At 38.7% G+C, this 23,025-nt stretch overlaps 1 protein-coding gene and 1 pseudogene across 1 annotated transcript in view; one reads left to right on the forward strand and one right to left on the reverse strand.

The window, feature by feature from the left end:
* Positions 1–23,025, reverse strand: part of SPICE1 (spindle and centriole associated protein 1) — a 50,590-nt gene that overhangs the window by 9,656 nt on the left and 17,909 nt on the right. Inside the window, exons 7-12 of the mRNA XM_068974756.1 lie at positions 12,287–12,429; positions 11,960–12,097; positions 11,216–11,481; positions 7,080–7,211; positions 2,606–2,750; positions 1,244–1,468 (exon numbers count right to left, since the gene is read on the reverse strand). Of these exons, the coding sequence (XP_068830857.1) occupies positions 1,244–1,468; positions 2,606–2,750; positions 7,080–7,211; positions 11,216–11,481; positions 11,960–12,097; positions 12,287–12,429 (1,049 nt within the window). The remainder of the gene's footprint in view (positions 1–1,243; positions 1,469–2,605; positions 2,751–7,079; positions 7,212–11,215; positions 11,482–11,959; positions 12,098–12,286; positions 12,430–23,025) is intronic.
* Positions 14,982–21,285, forward strand: LOC138091230 (3-oxo-5-alpha-steroid 4-dehydrogenase 2 pseudogene; annotated as a pseudogene).

Genomic DNA, 23,025 nt, shown 5'->3' on the forward strand with positions numbered 1-23,025 from the left:
GTATGACAGCATGGACAAGTGAATGGATGGTGATGCTGTTTAGTGAGATGGAGCCCATCAGGAGAATGGATTTAGGGGAAGGAGGATTATCAAGAATTGTTTTGAACATGCTAAGCTTAAGGTGTCTACATATCCATCCAAGGAGATGAAACATAGGTCAGAAACTCAAGAGATCATCTAGGCAAAGATCTAAAACTGGAGGTCCCTGGCACATAGAAGGCATTGGAAGCCACAAGAAAAGTGAGATTATTTAGACAGAAAGAATAGTAAGAGAAGAAACCAGTATCATGACATGAAGAACTTAACATTTAGAGTCAGGTAAAAGCTTTATTTGCTTGGGCTCCAAAATCACTGCAAACAGTGACTGCAGCCATGAAATTAAAAGATAGTTGCTCCTTGGAAGAAAAGCTATGACAAACTTAGACAGCATATTGAAAAGCAGAGACATCATTGGGCCAACAAAGGTCCATTATCAAAGCTATGGTTTTTCCAGTAGTCATGTACGAACGTGAGAGCTGGACCCTAAAGAAGACTGAGCACTGAAGAAATGAGGCTTTCAAACCGAGGCACGGGAGAAGACCCTTGAGAGCTCCCTGGAGAGCAAGGAAATCAGTCAGTCCTAAACGAAATCAGTCAGTCCTACACGAAATCAATCCTGAATATTCATTGGAAGGAATGATGCTGAAACTCCAATACTTTGGCCACCTGATGCAAAGAGCCAACTCATTAGAAAAGACCCTGATGCTGGGAAGACTGAAGGCAGAAGAAGGGGACAACAGCAGACAAGATGATTAAACGGCATCACTGACTCAATGGACATGAGTTTGAGCAAGCTCTGGGAGATGGTGAAGGACAGGGAAGCCTGGCGTGCTGCAGTCCATGGGGTCACAAAGAGTCGGACGCGACTGAGCAACTGAACAATACCCCTGGACCATCCAGACAAATGGGATACCCCCTTACTCTGCATTTCACTGCTGAGGACCTGGTCCTTTGATCTGAGTTTAACTGACATTTACAATGCCTGATGGAACAAATACATAATGAAATTCACTGTCACATTTCACCATAGGTATAATGCACATGATATAAACCACTCTGAAAAACTCTCCTTCAGCTAAAAGGTTATATACGGTCATCAGTATCTTTTCAAATTCTGTTTATGAAGGAACAATGAACATACTGTATGACATATACGAAGCAAAGAAAAACAACTGCCATATAACTTTAGAAGAAGCCTGCTTACCATCCTGCAAAGGAGAGAATTCTGAGTTGCTCTTCTGCCTGGGTGGTGTTAACAACACTGCTGGCTCAAATATATGTCCTGGATGATTGCTGGCCAGGTTCCCACTTTCTGGAGGGTTTGGCACCTCAGACAGTTTGACAGGCAAATCTTCCTGTGGGAACTCAACCACGTCTTCCCCTCTGAACATCAATGGCACGGATACACGAGCATTTACGGCTGGGTCCTCTGAAGATGAGAGGCTATTAGTACTCAAAGGAATTATGAGCACACTTCAGGCATTTAGACTTAGGTGCATTTCCACAGAGGGCAAAATCACGTGGCCTCTGGAGCCCTCATTTTCTAGTCCTTACCCTCACTGAGCAGTCACTCACAGGCCAAGCTCCTGTGGTGCCAGCACTGGGAGGAAGTGGCTATTTTGGAGAAAAGCACTGCCCTTGAAGATCTGCCCTTGCCATTGAGTTTACCTCTTGCAAGTTAAATTTTAGAGTCAGCCACTTCTAAGAAAACACTCCTAAATACATAAAACTCTTTCTATACAGAGACATGCATCAAAGTAAAAAACAAGAAATGCTCAGTGTCCTATTTAGCCTACAGCAGAAGGGCTTCCCTGGTGGCTCAGATGGTAAAGCGTCTGCCTGCAATGCGGGAGACCCAGGTTCAATTCCTGGGTCAGGAAGATCCCCTGGAGAAGGCAATGGCAATCCACTCCAGCACTCCTGCCTGGAAAATCCCATGGATGGAGGAGCCTGATAGGCTAGAGTCTATGGGGTCACAAAGAGTCGGACACGACTGAGCAACTTCAATACAAGACAAGACAATATGATGATGGTACATGAGGTGAACAAAGGCTTTGAAAGCATCACCATGAATGAACTAAGGTCATGAATTTCTGAAATTCAGTACTTTTTTCTTCTCAAGACCATCTCTTCCCCTCCCAAACCGGGGGTACCCTAATTAAATGTGCTGGCACTAAATTCCCACATGTCGAGGAAGCTAGTTGTGCTACTTTCTATTTGTGTGACTTTATTAAGTTATCAACCCTCTCTCCAAGCCTTAGTTTTCTCATCTGAAAAATGGGGATAACAATGACACCTGCCTCATAAGACTGAGTGAAAAATTCTTTTGAAAATTAAATGAGAGCTATATTATGAGAATTAAATGAGATAATACATGAAAAACACTGTAAAAGAACCTGGCATAGAGCAAGTATCCAATAAATTTAAGCTGGAATAATTATGGCAAATGTAATGATGATAATGCTATCTATCCGTGAACAGACAATAGTTACATATAGATTTACAGTTTTGTTTTCTCTGAAAGTATTTTAATGCCCATCTGGAATAGTAAGATTATTATTCTCACCTGGATTATCCATATTTCTCTGACTTGTGGCTCCGCTTTCTAAGGCCTGACTTTCTTTGTTACTTATCACAGGACAGTTTTTAATGGCATGTGTGAGTGATATAAGCTGCTCATCTGTTGTGACCATGTACTGCTGAAGTCTCGCCTAAAGAAAAATGAACAAAATAATATCATTGGCTTATCAGACAGCAAATCACCTAGGTGTGTATATCTACATCATTGTTTTAAATACTCTAGGAATTTCAGACTTTTATTCATATACTAAAACCATGCATTAATGAAAATATATAATTATAAACATTTTTGTAAATTTCTTATTAGAAGAACGGTTAAATAAATCATGGAATATTATTACTTAATAAATACACTGCTACAATAGTAAGAATGAAGCTTTTCATAGGGCTCTCAATTTATAAAATCTCTTTTATAATAGATTTTATACCTATTGACTGATGATGATACCTACTGACTCTTAAGCTACCTCTAAAGACCAAAGAGGAAACGCAACAGGATATTATTCAGGTATTTAAACTGATAAACATAAGCATTATAAAAATGTATGGTAATGTATATAAAATAGTGTTGGTGTTGCTGCTGCTGCTGCTGCTAAGTCGCTTCAGTCATGTCTGACTCTGCGCGACCCCATAGATGGCAGCCCACCAGGCTCCTCCGTCCCTGGGATTCTCCAGGCAAGAACACTGGAGTGGGTTGCCATTTCCTTCTCCAATGCATGAAAGTGAAGTCGCTCAGTCAGGTCCGACTCTTAGCAATCCCATGGACTGCAGCCTACCAGGCTCCTCCATCCATAGGATTTGCCAGGCAAGAGTACTGGAGTGGGGTGCCATTGCCTTCTCCGATAAAATATGTATATATGTATTATATATTACAGTTGACACTTGAACTAGACAGGGTTCCAGGGGCATCAACACTCTGTGCAGGGAAAATTCATGTGTAACTACCACTGGCCCTCCATATTCAAGGTTCTGCATCCATAGATTCAACCAGCCACAGACTGTAGTACTGTAGTACACACATATTGAAAAAAACTTCACATATAAGTGAACCAGCACAGTTCAAACAGGTGCAGTTCAAGGATCAACTGTATATATACAAAGAGACATACATAGCTCCAACATGAACAGACATTTGCTAAATGTCAGGTGTGGTCAGAAGTCAGAAACATTATTAACAGGACTGTTGAATGATATATAGTAAACATTTTTATATCTGCCCAAATTTTTCCCAAAACCCACATCACATATCCAATAGCTCACTCAACATCTCCATGAGGAACTCACATAGGCTTCTCAAACTTAAAATACAAAAAACCAAACTCCTCCTAAACATTCCCACCTCATCAATAACAACTCCATTCTTCTAACTGCTCAGACAAAAACTCTGACTCTTCTTTCACATCTTCTCCTTCACTCCATATCCTGTCCATCAGCAAATCCTACTGGTTTACTTCAAAATATATTCAAAATTTGGTTACTTTTCACAGCCTATCCCACTTACCACCTCAACCAAGCTGCCGTGTCTCACCTGAATTATTCTGGACTCCTGTCTGTAATATTCTGCTTCTGTGTTTGGCCACCTACAGTCTAGTGCTACACTGCTCCCAACCTGCACCCTGGAGCACCAGTCCGGACTCACAGGGGCATCACAGGACATTTTTAAATTCTCAAGGAAACTGCTGATGCTCCATATCTGCCAGGTACTGGTGACCTACTAGCTCGAAGTGTTCACAGATTCAACATTAGATCAAGATACACTCCTTTTAATGGTACCATATCTTCCTAAGGCTGAGTTTTCCGTAGCTGCTATGCTAAAAAAGCTACACTGCATAAACATAATTATGAAACAGGAAATAAGAGTGATGGTGTTCAATATGATTCCAGGCTATGAGAAGCTGTACAATGCCCAATAGGTATACATGTTCCATTAGTAAATAACTGTGGTTATTTAATCATGAATAAAAAAATAAAAGACTTTTTCCATCAGTTTTCATGTATTTTTTTTTCCACACAGCATCTAAGTTGTTGATGCACAAACACTTACTGAGTTGTTTGACACTAACTACTTAATATATGGAGCTGCTGGGTATTTCTTTGGCCTAGAGGTGTCCTGAGACACTAACGTCACCATAAACAGACACAGGGCGGTGATCTCTGATCTAATTTCAAAACAGCCGCCCAGAGTGATTCTCTTACAACTGAGTTAGATCACATCTCTGCCCAAATCCCTTTTGTGGTTTCCTATTTCATTCAGAACAGAAGTCCAAGCCCTCACCCAGCCTGCAGGGCCCTGTGATCTCACTTCCCTGCTCCTGTCTCCTCCTGTGCTCCCTCTCCCACCTCCCACTCCGGTCATCCTGGTCTCCTCGGCGGCTTCTGAGCTCAACAGCCACGCTCCCACCTCAGGACCTCAGCCCTCGCTGCTCCTCTGCATGAGTGCTCTTCGCTCAGCTACTGGCAGGCTCGCTCCCTCATCTCCTCAGACAGACGTCTCCCGTCCCATTTATACTCTCCCATCCCAGACACTTCCCATCCCTCTTACTAGCTTTGTTTTTCTTTATAATACATAATAACCATCTAACTAACAATATACTTCACTTTTTAGGGGGCAAAGTTTATTTAGAATATAAGTTCCTTGAGGACCAAGATTTTTTGGTCATTCACTACTCTTATTTCCTGCACCTAGAACAGTGCCAGATACACAGTAAGTGCTCAATAAAGATTTGCTGAACATATTAGTACACTTTAAAAGTGCCCATCTTCCTAAGACAATGGAAAACATATGCTCACACAACTGGAGCTTCTTCCTAGGTGTCACTAGTGGGAAAGAACCCACCTGCCAACGCAGGAGACGTAAGAGACCTGGGTTTGATCCCTGGGTCGGGAAGATCCCCTGGAGTGCATGGCAACCCACTTCACTATTCTTGCCTGGAGAATCCCATAGGCAGAGGAGCCTGGTGGGCTACAGTCCACAGGACCGCAAAGAGTTGGACACGACTGAAGAGACTTAGCATGCAGGCACATTCACACAAATACTTGTACGTGAACGTCCACAGCAGAATTATTCATTCATCAGACACAAAAGGTGGAAACAACTCAAAAGTCCTTCAGCTAATGAATGGATAATCAAAGTGTGGTAGAGCCCAGACTAGAATATTATTGAGCAAGAAAGAGGAATGCAGTACTGACACACAGGACAACACGATGAACCCTGAAAACATGATGTGCTGTGAATGAAGCCAGACACCAAAGACCACATATTGCATGATTCCCCTTAGATAAAATGTTCAGATTAGGCAAATCTATAAAAACATGCAGCAGATTTGCGGTTTCCAGGGGCTGAAGAGAGTAGAGTGAATGATAATGTGTGTGGGATTTCTCTCTGGGGTGATGAAAATACTCTGGAGTTAGATAATGGTACTGTCACAGAAAAAAACACCAAATTGCAAACTACGAAAAGGTGTGTTAAATGGTATGTGAATTGTATCTAGAGTCTGTCATATAGAGTGAAGTAAGTCAGAAAAAGGAAAACAAATATATTAATGCATATATATGGAATCTAGAAAAACTGAACTGAAAAATATATTTGCAGGGCAGGAATAGAGACACAGACGTAGAGAATGGACTGTGGACAGAGGGGAAGGAGAGGGTGGGATGAACTGAGAAAGTAGCAGTGACATATACACACTACCATGCATAAAACAGCGAGCTAGTGGGAAGCGTGCATGGCACAGGGAGCTCAGCTCGGTGCTCTGTGATGACCTAGAGGTGTGGGATGGTGGGGGTGCGAAGGAGGCTCAGGAGGGAGGGAATGTAGGCACACATACAGCTGATTCTCGCTGTACAGGAGACACTAACACAACACTGTAAACAATTATCCTTCAGTTTTAAAGAGACGGGATGTGAACTATATATCAATAAAAACTGCATGTCTTATATCTAATGTCCATTGACACAAACAACTTGTCTACTACTGATTTCCTAGTCTCTTGTGGCTGATAAATAAAAGTATCAGTAATTATTATAACCACTGTTTGACAAAAAGATGAATAAAGATACTATAAACAACTTTAAATGGCATATATTGTAGGAGGGTTCCTCACAGGGTATCCTCTGTTATTTAAAAATGAAAAGCAGCTGTCATAACACTCATTTCACATATTGGATAAACCACTCTAATATCAGTAGTTATCGTTTAACCATAGATTCTATCTTCCCCAGTAAATATAAGTTTCTTAAAGACAGGATATTTCTTCTACACTATTTATAATTTAAGTTTCTCCTATAGTACCTCCAATATAATAAATGGTCTTGAGAAGTTACTGTTGAGGATACTAAAGAAGTGATATATAATCACACCAGCACAACTAAATCAAAGGCAACTAGAAGAGAATCTCATACATCTGTAAAGATGCTTTATATGACTAAACACAGAAAAGTTTGGGATCTCATCTAAATACCTGGGTAGCAGTATTTTCTTCTCTAAGGAAAAGAACTTCAGCTGTCAGCGCATCAATGAGCTCTCGATGATCACCTAATGCTTGTTCCAGTCGCTGCCTTGTCTCTACTTCTTTACGCAGTTGGAGCTCACTCTACCAAAAAAAAAAAAAAAAAATCAAATAAACTCCCCTCCATAGCATCACGTTGCAAACTAAAAGTTTCTAATCAAAGCTATCAAAGAAGAGAATACTTACAAAGTATATATTATGTGACAGTAACAAGAATTAAATATTTTTATTAAAAGGTTTACATTTCATTAAAATGTACTGCTTTATCACCTTCCTTTCTTTTAATATAAAACAATGAACAGAATGATGTGTAGAATCAATCAACTATAATTTCTGTAGAAGAGAATGGAAGGAAGTACATATACCAACTGCTAGAATTTATGTAGGCCATCTCTAGGACAGACTAATAACGATAGTTGGCTATAGGAAGTAAACATGTTAAGTGAAAGTCAGGGGTAGGAATTAGATTTTTCACCATACAGTCTTTTGTTATCTTTGAATTGCATACCATGGTAAATATATCACCAGTTCAAAAATTAAGTTTCTTATAATTAAAAATAAAAAACAGGTTTAAATGATTAAGCTTCATAAAACAAGTGATTAACTAAAACGTACATGCTTCTAAGTCTGTAATATGTTCAGAGAGTCAAAAGTACACTTCTAGAGATTCCTAACCTATAGATGTAAGAATGTTAAGACTGTCACGAGTCTGACAGTAAAACAAATCTGTAAAAAGCAAATTTAGATAGATCTCCACAAGATGTAGAAGGACCTGAGCTCACCTCCTATCATGAAAACACCAAAATCACAACTAACTGCTGAATAACCATCTACAGACAGAAAAGATACTCGACTTCCAAAGACAAAGAAGCAGCCACAACAGGATTGTAGCAGGGGTGCATTCATGAAACAATCAAATCCCATCAACTCTGGGTGGGCAACCCACAAACTGGAAAATAACTATATCACAGAAGTTCTCCCACAGGAGAATTCTGAGTCTGACATCAGGCTACCCAGTCTGGCATCAGGAGGAGGAGCCCCCACAGTATTTGGCTTCGAAAGCCAGTGGAGCTTGATCACTGGAACTGCACAGAACTGGGAGAAACAGAAGTGTCACTTTTGGAGGGCACAGGCAAGGTATTACACATATCAGGACCCAGGGGAAAAAGCAGTGACTTCATAGGAGCCTGTGCCAGACCTTCTTGCTGGTCTTGGAGGGTCTCTCAGGGAGGCAGATGGTGGCTGTGGCTCACTGTAGAAACAAGGACATTGGTTGTGGACATACTGGGTATTCACTGGCGTGAGCTGTCCTGGATGCCACCACTTTGATTCAAGACCTAGCTCCACCCCACAGTCCGAAGGCGGCAGTGGTGAGATGTCTCAGGCCAAACAACCAACGGGGCAGGAACACAGCCCCACCCACCAGCAAACAGGCTGCTTAAAGTCTTCCTGAGTCTACAGTCATCTCTAAACACCTTGACACAGCCCTGCCCACCAGAGGTACAAGACTCAGCTCCACCCACCAGTGGCAGACACCAGTCCCTCCCACCAGGAAACCTGCACACCTCTGAGAAAAGCCTCATCCACTAGGAGGCAGATACCAGAAGAGAAACTATAAACAAGAACCCCACGGGACCACAAACACAGAAAGTTAAACAAAATGAAACAGCACAGGATTATGTTCCAGACAAAGGCGTAAGATGAAGCCCCAGAAGAACAGCTAGGTGAAATGGAGCTAGGCAATCTACCTGAAAGAGGAGTCAGCAATGGTAGTAAAGATGACCCAAGACCTCAGAAAAAGAAAGGAGGCATGACTGAGAGGATACAAGAAATATTTAACAGAGTTAGAAGATACGAAGAATAAACAGAGATGAACAATATAATAACTGAGATGAGAAATACACTAGAAGAAATTAATGCAGAATAAATGAGGCAGAACAGATAAGTGAGCTGGAAGAATGGTGGAAAGAACTGCCATGGAAGAGAATAAAGAATGAAAAGAAATGACAGTTTAAGAGACCTCTGGGACACACTAAATACAACAGCATCTGAATTAAAAACTTGCAACAAACAAAAGCCCAGGACCTGATGGCTTCACAGGTGAAGTCTATCAAAACATTTAGAGAAGTGTTAACACCTATCTTTCTGAAATGATTTCAAAATCTGCTGAGGAAGGAACACTCCCAAACTCATTCTATGAGGCCACCATCACCCTGATACCAAAACCAGACAAAGATCCAACAAAAAAGAAAATTACAGGCCAATATCACTGATGAACACAGACACAAAAATATTCCACAAAATACTAGCAAACTGAATCCAACAATATGCTAAAAGAATCACACACCGTTAGCAAGTGGGATTTATCCCAGGGATGCAAGGATTTTTCAATATCTGCAAATCAATCCTCATGAGATACCATGTTAACAAACTGAAAAATAAAAACCATGATCATCTCAACAGATGCAGAAAAAGCTTTGGTCAAAATCCAACATCCATTTATGATAAAAACTCTTCAGAAAGCAAGCACAGAGGGAATCCTACCTCAACATATTAAAGGCCATATATGCAAACCCACAGCTAACATCATATTCAACAGTGAAAAGCTGAAAAAATTTCCTCTAAGATCAGGAACAAGACAAAGATGTTCACTCTCGTCACTTTTATGCAACATAGTTTGGGAAGTCCTAGCCATGGTTATTAGAGAAGAAAAAGAAATAAACAAAATCCAAATTGGATAAAAAAAAGTAAAACTGTCAGATTTGCAGATTACAAGATACTATACACAGAAAATCCTAAAGATGCTTGGAGAAGGGAATGGCAACCCACTCCAGTATTCTTGCCTGGAGAATTCCATGGACAGAGGAGCCTGATGGGCTACAGTCCATGGGGTCACAAAGAGTCAGACACAACTGAGTGACTAATACTACTACTATATGTAGAAAATCCTAAAGATGTTAGTAGAAAACTGCTAGAGCTCATCAATACATTTGGTAAAGTTGTATTATATAACATTAATACATTTCTGTATACTTACTATAAAAAATCAGAAAGAGAAATTAAGGAAACTATTCCATTTACTATCACATCAAAAAGAGGAAAACACCTAAGAATAAACCTACCTAAGGAGACAAAAGACCTGTATAAACCATAAGTCACTGATAAAAGAAATTGAAAATGACACAAACAGATAGAAAGATATACCATGTTCTTGGATTGGAAGAATCAGTATTATCAAAATGACTATATTACCCAAAGTAATCTACAGATTTAACATAGTTTCTATCAACTTACCAATGTCATTTTTTTGCAAATCTAAGACAAAAAAATCTTAAAATCTGTATAGAAACACAAAAGTCCCCAAATAGCCAAAGCAATCTCTTTTAAAACATATTTGGCTGCATCAGGTCTTAGCTGCAGCATGCAGGATCTTCACTGCAACTCAGGGATTGTGCAGCGCCCTCTCTAGTTGTGGCAAACAGGCTCCAGAGCACACAGTCACAGTAGTTGCAGCACACGGGCTCAGGTGCTCTGCGACATGTGGGGTCTTTGCCAGGCAGATTCTAAACCACTGGACCATGAGGGAAGTCCCTAGCCAAAGCAGTCTTGAGAAAGAAAAATGGAGCTCGAGGAATCAGAAAAGAATTTTCCTGATCTGTGTCTACAGATCACAAGTATACCACTCACCAAGCTGAACTGAAGTGGGTGTAGCAAGCAGAGAAAAGAAGTAGAATGAGGACATCATTAGTAGTTTAATTAATCTATAACTGCCAAACAGTAATATTAACTATTAGCACAAGATATAATTATATTTATAGCAGATTGACCTAACTAATTATCACTTAGTTATTACCTATTTACCAAACTAAAATCAACACCACTTATCTGGCATATCTTTATCAGGATGTAGAGGAAAATTAAGAGGATAAACCCTTCCAACAGATAATCCAAAGCTGAGGCATTTTAAACAAAGCTACTCAAATTTGACAATACTTTATTTGGAGAACGCAATAATTTAAGTGTAGAGGGGAAAAACCTACCCAATTCTGCCATCAGTTTACTAAAAGAGTAGACGCTAATAACCTTACCTCTTTAAGGTACCGAACCAGGCGACAGAGTGAGCTCACGAGGGACAGGGTGAAGCCGGTGAGACCCTGACTGTTTTGGAGTCCCTGGACCTCGCGGCCTGTCCACCGTTCGTATTCTTCTATTTCATGTTCCACTTCATGTATCATGTGTTTGAGGACATCCAAGCTGGGGTTACTGCTACTTGCTAAGTCTGTGGAGGCTGTGCTGGCTGATAACACGCTACTCTTCTGTTTGGAAGGAGCACGTGAATCTGGTTTTCTTTTCACTGATAATGACAGAAGTCATTCCCCATTAAGACCAGGAAAAATTAAACTACAAAAACGTCTGACTGTTGCTCACAATTTATAAAAGGTTTTTTTACAGAAGGTATCATCATTTTCTCATGAAGAATCTACACTGTTTAAACCAGATTTATACTATCTGTAATAAATGAATGAGAATCACCCTTCTAGAGTTCCATGGAAAAAAAGGAGGCACTAAATGGCTACCATTCAACAACCTCTTACTCTGCACGATCTGACTGGATGAATTTGAGAGACATGTACTAAGAAGCTAAGATAGCTATATCAAGTTACATAGTTGTTTTGTTTTGTTTTTTTTTATGCTTCCAAAACAGAGAATTTATTTTATTTATTTTCAAATGTGTATAACCTCCCCATCCCACCCCTCTGTAGGTTGATACAGAGCCCCTGTTTGAGTTCCCTGAGTCATAATAACCCATTCTGTCAATTAAGAGACTGAACCTTTATTTAGCAGCTGTTTTTGCTTCCTTGAGTTTAGCACCTGTCCCACAACATAGCTTGAGTCTAGAGTCTCAGTAGCTTCTTCAGGTTGAAGCCTCGTATGGATTCTCTTAACAGCATTGGTAGCATTCAACGCAGCTACAATTCCAAAAGAATCTCAAGTGAACAACAAAAATATTTTTAAGCATTTCAATCAACAAGTCAATCAGTATTTACCAATCAGGATAAGACAGTAAAAACCAAGTAACATTCCTTTAAAAATTACTGGGTTTAAGAAAGCAAGCAAGCTACTACTCTGGGAGAAATAATGCAGTGGGGGAACCAAACCTTTTTGTTCTCCTAATGGAGAAGCAGATGATGGAGTTCCTGAAGAGGCTGTTATTTGTGACTGTGTTGCTACTTTCTGCTGAATATCAGTCCATAGTTTATTAATTAGCTCAGAATTTTCTTCCTTTATTTGGTGGAGAAACCTATAAATTACAGGACAACAAGTTATGTTAGAATTAGTAAGTACTATCATTTAACTTGTTCAACTGTTTACATGCTTGATGTGAAGAAACATTTAATAATTCATAATCAAAGAGAAATCTGTTTTGCTTTAATTTACAAGGTAAGAACTAAAATGCCAGTCTTCTCGGTGTTAGAAGGTACTGTTCATCTCCCTTCCAGTTTCCTAGCTAGGATGGCTCCCAAAACAAGAGTGATCTGCCCTTTCTGAAGTTTTGTGCTATAGGCTCCATCCTCCCCTCTCTTTCTCTAGAGAAAGTACATGGTTTTGATGAAGGAGCTGGTTCTCCAAGCACAGTCTCTGCTCATCACTTAAGTAAAGTGACTGGAGCAGATCCTGCCCCTGTGTGTCAGGGAGGCAGGAAGAAGGAATGAAAAGAGCTGCAGTGCAGGGGGTGAGAAAGAGGAGCCTTTGCTGTAATCATCTTTATCAGTGATAAAGCTGATTTTTCAATCTCTAGTTGTCTGATTGGTTTGCCTATTTCCCAATTGGGCTAATATTTCAAAGGGGAGGGTGCTAAAAATAGAAACAACCCAAATGTCTACCAGCTGATGAATGAATAAAATGTGTTCTGTTCACACAAAAGAACATTATTCAGTGGTTAAAAAAAAAAAAAAAATGAAGTGCTAACACACTACAAATATGGATGAATCTTGAAAACATGTGATGGACACCAGACACCAGAAAATTAATACAGATTTTGCTATCGAGATATGGAGTGCTGACACAAAAGATCACATTTTGCATGATTCTATATAGAAAATGTCCAGAACAGGCAAATCTACAGAGATTACAAAACACACACACACACAATCATTTAATAGATTAGACTGTGGGCTGAAAGGTTTGGGAGAAAATGGGATCTGACTATTAAAGAGTGTGGGGCTTCTTTTGAGGGTAATGAAAATGTTCTGAAACTGATTATGGGTCACACAATTCAATGAATATACTAAAAAAGAATCTCAAATTCTGTTAATATTATACTTTAAATGGGTAGATTGTATGGTATATGAACTATAAATCAATGAAACTGTTATGAGAAAACAACAGAGGAAGTCTTATTGAAAACAGCAGAGGAAGTGACTCCAAAAACCTTAACATAGTGGAGCTGCTTTCAAGCAACCTGTGGACAGCATATTGAACACTAGCTGCTACAAAGTTTAATTAACAAAAGGCCTGTAATGTGGTCCAAGCACATTATGGCTAGTTATCAAAGCATCAAGAAGACTCCTAGTGCAACATAGTATAGGTGGTGGTGGTTTAGTCACCAAGTCCTGTCCAACTCTTGCGACCCCATGGATTATAGCCTGCTAGGCTCCTCTGTCCATGGGATTCTCCAGGCAAAAATACTGGAGTGGGTTGCCATTTCCTTCTCCAAGGGATCTTCCCAACCCAGGGACTGAACCTGGGTCTCCTGCATTGTATAGTATGAGTTAGGTCTAAATACAACCTTCAGGACAAATCCTAAGAAAAGTGTCATAATGAGATTTCTGTACAACTTGGGAAAATCCAAACCAGTTTGAACTCCATTACTGTCTCCTAATGTTTATACTTTTAATAATCAGGTTGTATCAAACAGCACAAAATAATAATCCAATACTATCTATGGTAGGCTTAAGAATGGCCCTCTAAAAAGACATGCATAACTTAATCCCTGGAACTTGTGAATGTTACCTTATCTGACTAAGAAGGAACTTTGCAGGTGTGATTAAGCTAAGGATCCTGAGACAGGGAGATGATTCTGGATTCTCCAAGTGGGCCCTGAATGCAATCATATGCATCCTTAAGAGGGAAGCAGAGGGAGATTTTGATGCACACAAGCAGAAAAGGTGACATGAAAGAGAAGGCAGAGACTGGACTGATGTGGACACAAGCCAAAGAACTCCTTCAGCCACCAGAAGCTGAAAGAGGTAAGGAATGCATTCTCACTTAGAGCACCCAGAGGGAACGTGGCAATACCAACATCGTCACTTTAGTCTAGTGAAACTCATTTAGGATCTCTGGCCCCTAGAACTGTGAGAGAATAAATATCTGCTGTTTGAAGCCACCTAGTTTGTAGAAATTTGTTAACACAGCCCCAGAAAATTAATACAGATTTTGGTATCGAGATATGGAGTGCTGATGTAACAAATACCTAAAAATATGAAAGTAGCTTTGGAACTGGATAATGAATAAAGGCTAGAACAATTTTTAGGTGAATGATAGAAAAAGCCTCCTTTCCATGGATCATATCACTGACTCATGAATCTGAGCAAACTCTGGGAGATAACTGGAGGACAGAGGAGCCTGGCGTGCTGCAGTCCATGGGGTTGCAAAGAGTTGGACATGACTCAGCAACTGAAGTTCTGAACAACAACAGAAAAACCCTGATTGCCTTAAAAAGATTATTGATAGAAACATGAATGTTAAAGATTCTTTCACTGAAGACTCAAGAGGAAGTGAGGAGCATGGTAGAGAAAGCCTGTATCATCTGAGAAAACAACATATCATCATAAATAGAATGCTGGTAGAAATATGAATATTAAAGACACTTCTGGTGAGGATTCTGAAGAAAATGAGGAACATGTTATTGAAAACTGGGAAAAAGGCAATCCTTACTATAAAGCAGTAGACAAGCTGAGTTGTGTGGAGAAGCAGAATTTGTAAGCAATGAAACTGGATATTTATCTGTCAAGGTTTACAAGGAAAAGTACTGAACGTGCAGGTGGAGACAGTGGTGAACCTGCTTGCCAACACGGGGGAAGCCCACTCCAGTATTCCTGCCTGGAGAATCCCCATGGACAGAGAGTCTGGCAGGCTAGCTCACAGGGTCACAGAGAGTCAAGACTGAAGCGACCACATATGCACACGCACGCGCTGAACATGCAGCCTGCTTTTCTTCTTGCTGAAACCCAAGAGTAAAGAGAGAAACTGAGAGGAGAACTCTTAAGCAAGAAGAAACCAGGACTTGATTTGAGAAGTCCTTACTCTTCAGATTGCAAAAGATGCTCAAATTAGGAGTCACTGTTAGGAAAGCAGGCTCTGGAGAGAAGGACAAGTGCACCAATTCTCTTTTATGGCAGCATCAATTATAACAGTATTTTAATGACTTTATTTCAGAGACAACTTAGGAATATCAGCATCTCTAATTTACATCCCATCCAAAAGAAGCTACCCAAGCCTACTGGAAAGACCAATTTTCCTTGTCATTTGGTTTCTGCCACTTGGGATTTCTTCTTCTCAATTCTTTCTCCCTTTTTTCACATGATGAATGCCTCCAACATCATCTCTTCCTCTCCCTAGCTTGTAATACAAAGGTCTACAGAGGAAGTAAGGTAGTGGTAGTAAGAGAAAGGCTTACAGCCATTGCTTCCTCACTTGGAATGTGCTGACCCCCCAAAACACCAATGACTCAGTAGAGATTTCTGAGGATTGTGTTACAGATTTATTGATAATATATAATATTATCATATGAGAAATCAATTCCGTGCTCACAAGAACTCACAGAATTCACAGAAATTTTCAGACCAGAAGGCACCTTAGAAGTCTTATTTTCTACCCTCCTCATATTTTACAACTGAGGAAATAAAGACCAGAGATGATCTAAATAGTAAGTAACCAAAGGCTTAGTCCCTAGATTCCAAGTCTAATTCATCTTCTATTAATACCCCATGCTCAGCAGTCAATAAGTAACATTTTGAGACATAAGGTATTCATCAGTTAGAAACTGCCATTTCAAACAACTAATCAGATAAAACTAATCTTAACCTGCTCAATGAAAACAATTATTTACTTCAAGTGTGAAGAATAAAAGTTATTCTGTACAAGATCCATTACATTTAGGTTCTGAAAGAAAAGTACTGAAAAGATGATACATATTACCAGGTATTCTGAAGAAAATGGTGACCAGCTAAACTTGAATTCCTCTACATATCCTCCAAACACTGTACGGTGAAACAGAAAAGCAAATACAACAGCATACAACCCAAACCTTCTATATTATTGGGAGAGAGAGAATACTACTAACTTCAAACTACCTCTAAGTATAAAAATAAGCATCAAGCTCCAACAAAGATATTTCTTGAGCTCCTGCAGGAAACCTTTGCAAAGAATGGAGGCAGCTCAAAATGACTCCAAAGAGAAAAGGAGCGCTGAGAGCCTAACGGTGGCAAACATTACCTCTAGAAAGAAAAAGTCCACTCTAAGTAGGCAAATACTTAAAAAAAAAAACAAAACACTGGGCCATCATAACCCGACCAGGAAGTGTGCAGAAGCCAAGACGGTAGTCTTGGGAAGGCATCACTTCTTAAGGAAAAGAGAGTTAACAGAAAAGGAAAGATGCACGTTGGAGGCTGAGTGCTGGAGGGAAAAAGGGGCAAAAGACCTGCAAGATAAAACAGAGCTACGATATTGGAGGAGAGGCCACCTTTAAGCTACCAATACTTTTTTTTTTTCTTAAAAAAAAAAAAAAAGGCTTTAAAGAAGTTGTGCATCACTGTAACTGAGAGAAAAATCACCCCAAACTCCCAATCCTCTCCACAAAATGTTCAGTATAACAAAGGCAGTATATCAAACCAGAAAACTGAAACTGAAATATTGCAGCTAACAAAATTCCTGCCCACAACATGCAGAAAAAAGCAGAAGTAAACCATAATACAATACTTTAAGTAGAATTAAATATACTTTATAAAGCATTTCTTTAATCAGAAATTCTAAAACTAAAACCAGAAATGGACAAAGAACAGGAAGAAATAAAAGAACTGACTAAACTGAAGAAAGAAATCAGAGAAAAACTATGTCAGAAATAAAGGTTAAATTACAATGTGTCCACTGGAGAATTGTTAAACAAACATTTAATAAGCCACATTAAAGAACTACAGAAAAACAACAAAAAGAATAAAATTAAGATTAAGAAGACTACAAAGGTCAAAGAGAAAGTGCCTAAAGAGGGAAACCAGGAAAAACCTTTTGTGTATATAAGGGGAGTTTCTGAAATAGAAAAACGAAACAGTGATTTAGAACTAATACTTAAAATTACAACTATAATCAAAGAAAACTTTTAAGGCCAAAAAGGAAAGAAAGAAAAGAACTGAATATATACATATTTCCTACATACAGGAAAGGGCCCATATATAAATATAGGAAAGGGCCAACTGTGTTGGAAAAGGAAAAATTGACCTGGAAAGGTAATCTAAAATATAGTTTAGCAAAATTTAAATTTTAAAGATAAAAGAAATCAAGTCACTAGATTAAAATGCCAGATTATTTACAAGGGGAAGAAAAGGGCAAGAAAATTATCCTAGCATCAGACTTCCCAAAAAACACCATTCCAAGCAAACCAAGAATGGAGTAACATTTTTAAGAATGTAAGGAAACAAAATAGGAACCATAGATTTTATATCCAGCCAAAATGTCCTTCAAATATCAAAGCCATACAAAAACTTCTAAACTTTCAAAAACTCAAGGAAAACTGAATTCACAAGTCCTATGGCATAAACTTTGTATGAGAGAATCAGCCAAGAGTTAACTAGGGACACATCATAAAGGGACTGATGATGAGCATTTGATACATTTAATTATAGCTCAAGAACAAAAACAAAAATGGAGATATAAGAGGAAAAATAATATGTAAATGTTTCATGCTCCGTTAAAGGGAAAAAATGCAGCTCAAAAATGGGGATGAGGATGGAGAGAAAAGCAGGGAAGAAATGGGAATGCTGCATAACCCACTTGCTGCACAGGTAGTAGGTGAAAGTCAAAAACACCATTGCAAACCTGACAGTGAAAGCTTAAGTAAGAAAACACGGGACTAAAGGCGCTACAGAAAGTTGATATAAAGAAATGAGCGAGAACAAAAACTACAACTTCCTAAATGCCAATGAAACTTTTTAAAAGAACAGAGAAGTCATCTCACATAAAGAAGGAAAATTATAATTAAAGTATAATACACTCAGTATCATAAAATAATGACAAAGTTGACACCAAATATATCAATCATATCAATACATGTTATAAGCCTACTTCACCAATTTTAAAAAAATGATTTTCAAATTGGCTAACAAGGCAAGATCCAATTCTATGTTAAATACAAAGACACATTTAGAACACAATAATTCAGAAAAACTAAAAGAATAAGTAAAGAAGATCCAGGAGATTAGAAACAAGAGAAAAAGCAGAGGTTTTTTTCCTGTTATCAAAGTACAACTGAAGCCAAGAGATACTAATTTGACTTGTTAGCCAATTTATAATGCTAAAAGCCATAATTCACAATAAAGATATAATATACATGGTTATCCATGTATCAAAAAATAACCACCTTTATAAGGATGGGGGTATTTAACTCCAAACAGAATTACATATACTTAAACATCAAATGCAAAGAAACAAACAGTAATAGTGAGAGACTAAAACACAATTCTCAATACAAGCTAACGGCAAAAATAAATAAGGATATAGAAGACATATACAATATAATCAATAAGGTAGATCTTATGGATATACATAAAGAACTTTATACTTTATTAATAGAGAATATACCTTCTTTTCAAACACACACATGGACATTCACAAAAATTTGACCATATATTCCGGTCACAAAGAAAACATCATTAAATTCCATAAGTAGAAATATTACAAACCACACTCTGGCTGCAATAGAAATAAAAACAACTGTAGAAGAAAACCAAGAGACTCTTCTATCTGGAAGCTTAAAAATGGGGAAAAATAAAACCAATAAAAACTATTAAATAATTCTTAGGTAAAAGAGCAAATATAAACTGAAATTAATTTCTAAAATAATAAAACACCACATATTCGGTTGCATAGTACACATTTAAGGCAGTGATCATGGAAGAATTCTGAACCTTAAATGTGCTTATCAATTAAAATAAAATAATGAAAATAAATGCGTTGCATTCTCAACTCAAGCTTATTTAAAAAAGCACAAAGAAGATTATAATAAAGATAAAAGCAAAAATTGATAAGGAAGAAATCAGAAAAATTACAGGTCTAGTTAAGAAAACAAAAGACATTTTCCAGAAGTATAGAAATTATTTGCACACCTCAATGGACATACATCCATAAATCTAGATGAAATGGATAATTTTATGAGAAAATGTAATTTATCAAAATTGACATCAACAGATACAGAAGGCTTAGATAATCCAATATTCATAGGAGAAACAAAAGTTATTATGGTACTTCCCCACAAAAAAAAGCACCAGGCTCAGATAGTTTCACAGGGGAATTCTACCAAACACTCAAAGTACAGATAGTCCCAATGCTACATAAATTGTTCCAGAACTTAAAAAATTAGAAAACTTTCCAACAGATGCATCTTATAAAATCAAGTATAACACTGTCACCTCAATCTGATACTATATATTTTAAAATTATAGATAATATCATTTATGAATATTAATGCAAGAATACTATTAATAAAATATTAACAAACAATATTTAATACCACAATAATAAAAATATGCCAATTGGAATTTATTTCAGGAATTCAAGAATATTTCAAAAAGGCATTTATAACATAAAGAACCATACTAATAGATTTAACAAGGAAACACATATGATTATCTACAAATGTTAAAGTCTTTGAGAAAATTCAACACTCATTTCTGATAAAAACATTCAAGAAAACAGGATTCAAAAGATGTTTCCCTAGCATTGTTTTTGTTTTAAAAGAAAAAAAACCTGAGTACTGAAGCCAGCACTTTACTAAAGAGGAAACAAAAGTATCATTTTCACAGATCAGGAGCAAAACAAGGATGCCCGATGCCCAATGCCCACTATGTCCACCATCATTTACCACTGTCTCTTAGCTACTGCAGTATACAAAAGAAACAAGCTAGTGATATAAGACTCAGAAAACAAAAGTATGTCTATTTGCAGATGACAAGATAAGTAAAAGTGAAGTCGCTCAGTCCTGTCCGACTCTTTGCGACCCCATGGACTGTAGCCTACCAGGCTCCTCCCTCCATGGGATTCTCCAGGCAAGAATACTGGAGTGGGTTGCCATTTCCTTCTCCAGGGGATCTTCCCGACCCAGGGATCGAACCCGGGTCTCCCACATTCCAGGCAGATGCTTTAACCTCTGAGCCACCAGGGAAGCCCGATGACGTGATAGGATACCTGGAAAACCCTAGAAAACCAATGCTATAACTAACTCAACCAAGGTTCAGAAAGGTAGCAGAATATCAATATAACACGGTGAAATCAGCTTGGCATCAAACAGCTCTAAGACAGCTCACATCAATGAGAACTCCCTAGTACCTCCACCACCAGTGTCCTTGTCCTCACAGACAGCCACAGCCACCCTCCACCCTCCCACCCAGGAGATCTTCCAAGACCAGTAGGGCATTTGCTTACTCACTGCTCACTACAGGGAGGCCTTTTCCAGATGTATTCCTTTTCAGAGGCTTTGTCTTCTGCAAGGGAAACGGACTCCTCCAAGGCTACTATCTCGTTTACTGTGCTGAATACCCTGCTGAGTGGTACACAGACATACAGTTTAGCCCTGGTGTCTTCTTACCTATTTTGGTAATGGGAATCAACATTCATAGTGACTATAATGCCCCCAGTTCCGGAGGCCTGGAGAAATAATCTACACAAAGTGGCTTGTTCATGTACATTTCTGGAATCAATTTCCTTTCTGAGATCACTGAATGGATCAGCTACACCCTGGCCACCTGGTCTCTTCTCAGCAATTACGTTTGCATTTTTTCTCACTTTCTTCCCTTGGGCTGTGAACCTTTCACCACCACAGGTTCTACCTTAAGATTTTGAGGACTACCCCAAGTCTTGGAAAGCCCTCATTCCATTCATCTTTTAAGGAAACCAAACAAAAAGGGAACACAGCTCCCATGACCCTATAGAAAACCATAAAGCTGCTGAGCCTGTAACTTTTACAGTCCCACTGCGTATATGTGAGAGTTGGCCTCTGGAGTTCTGGCAGCTAACCTAAGAATTCTGCAGGGGGCCCCCTTCATGTTTCCTCCTACCCTCCCAGGGGGTCTCTGTCCTGATCTGTTGAAGCTCACAAAGCCCTTTGTCACACAGGGACATCTGCTGCTTAGCCTTTCCTCCTGAAAAGTAAAAAGTTCCCCAAGTATTTTTTCCTTTGGATAACACAAGTACAGGTGCTTTTATACCTGCTCTGTATCAGTGTAAGACAGCTCTGTAGTCGAGACAGTTTTGAGTTGAGGGCAGTGTTTAAAGAATTTATTATAGGTACACATTTGATTAAACAAATCAGCAGAGATTTAAATTCTGAAGCTGCACAGACCCAGAGCAAACCTCCTCCCAAATGAAAACCCACTCACACTTTACTTTTCCATGGTTAATAGTGAAAGATGGGAAATAATTAAGTAGACTTTTAATAAAGGAGTCCTCTCTTCATACTGCTGAACAAATGCAACAACTCATAGACCTCATTTAAAATTTCTGCTTTGTCTTAGTGCCTCTGCTTTCCTCAAGATTCCACAATCCCTGATAGAGATACTGAAGGCTAATCCAGAAAGCTGATATGGGTTTTACCAAAGGCCAGGTTTTAATGATCACAAAGAAGAAATGACTCTGGTTGACTACAAAGAGAGAAAAAAAATTTTACAAAATATTGCAAATTCTTGTATTAGACACCATGGAAATATCCAAATAATGAGAGTGTCAAATAAGGAAAATTACCGAGTAAAAGCATATGCTGTTTGCCGTGACGAGACACAGACAATGATGGCGAAGCATCTCAGAAGCGCCCCGCAACTTTTCTCTTCTGGAGTTTCTGCATCAAGTCCTCAGGAACTGATCAACAAGGCATCCCCTAGTGGTGCCTTGAACTGCAGCTCTCAACAGTCCCAGTGGCAGAGGTTGAAAACTGCAACCAGAGGGATGCCTCTAGGCAGAAAATGTGCTTTGTTTGGCTCCAACAGTGTTTCACACATAGTTTGGTTTTCTTTTTAATTTTTTTTACATTGAAAGTTTCCAAAATTTAATAATTAGGTTTCTATATTTTCTGTTTTCCTTTAAACAGTTGGAGGATCTGGGCCTGCAGAGCCCACTAAGAACTGTGACTGATCAGCTGGTAGACATTAGAATTTGCAACCTCTGTAGAGGAGTCAACCTCACATGAAATGGAAAGATATCCCATGCTCTCAGATTGGAAGAATTAATATTGTTAAAATTGCCATAATACCCAAAGCAATCTACAGATTTAATGTGATCCCTATCAAACTACCCATGACATTTTTCACAGAACTAGAACAAATAATCCTAAAATGTATATGAAACCGTAAAAGACCCAGAATTGCCAAAGCAATCCTGAGGAGAAAAAGAACACAGCAGGAGGCACAACCCTCCCAGACTTCACACAATATTACAAAGCTACAGTAATCAAAACAAAAATAAACAAATAGAGCCTAATTAAACTCAAAAGCTTTTGCACAGCAGGGAAGCCATAAACAAAAGAAAAGACTATCCAAAGGATGAGAGAAAATATTTGCAAATAAAGTGACTCTCCAAAATATACAAACAGCTCACTCAGATACATATCAAAGCAACAAACAACCCAATCAAAAAC

This window comes from Capricornis sumatraensis, chromosome 1 (genome assembly GCF_032405125.1).
Source record: "Capricornis sumatraensis isolate serow.1 chromosome 1, serow.2, whole genome shotgun sequence".
Taxonomy (NCBI): Eukaryota; Metazoa; Chordata; class Mammalia; order Artiodactyla; family Bovidae; genus Capricornis; species Capricornis sumatraensis.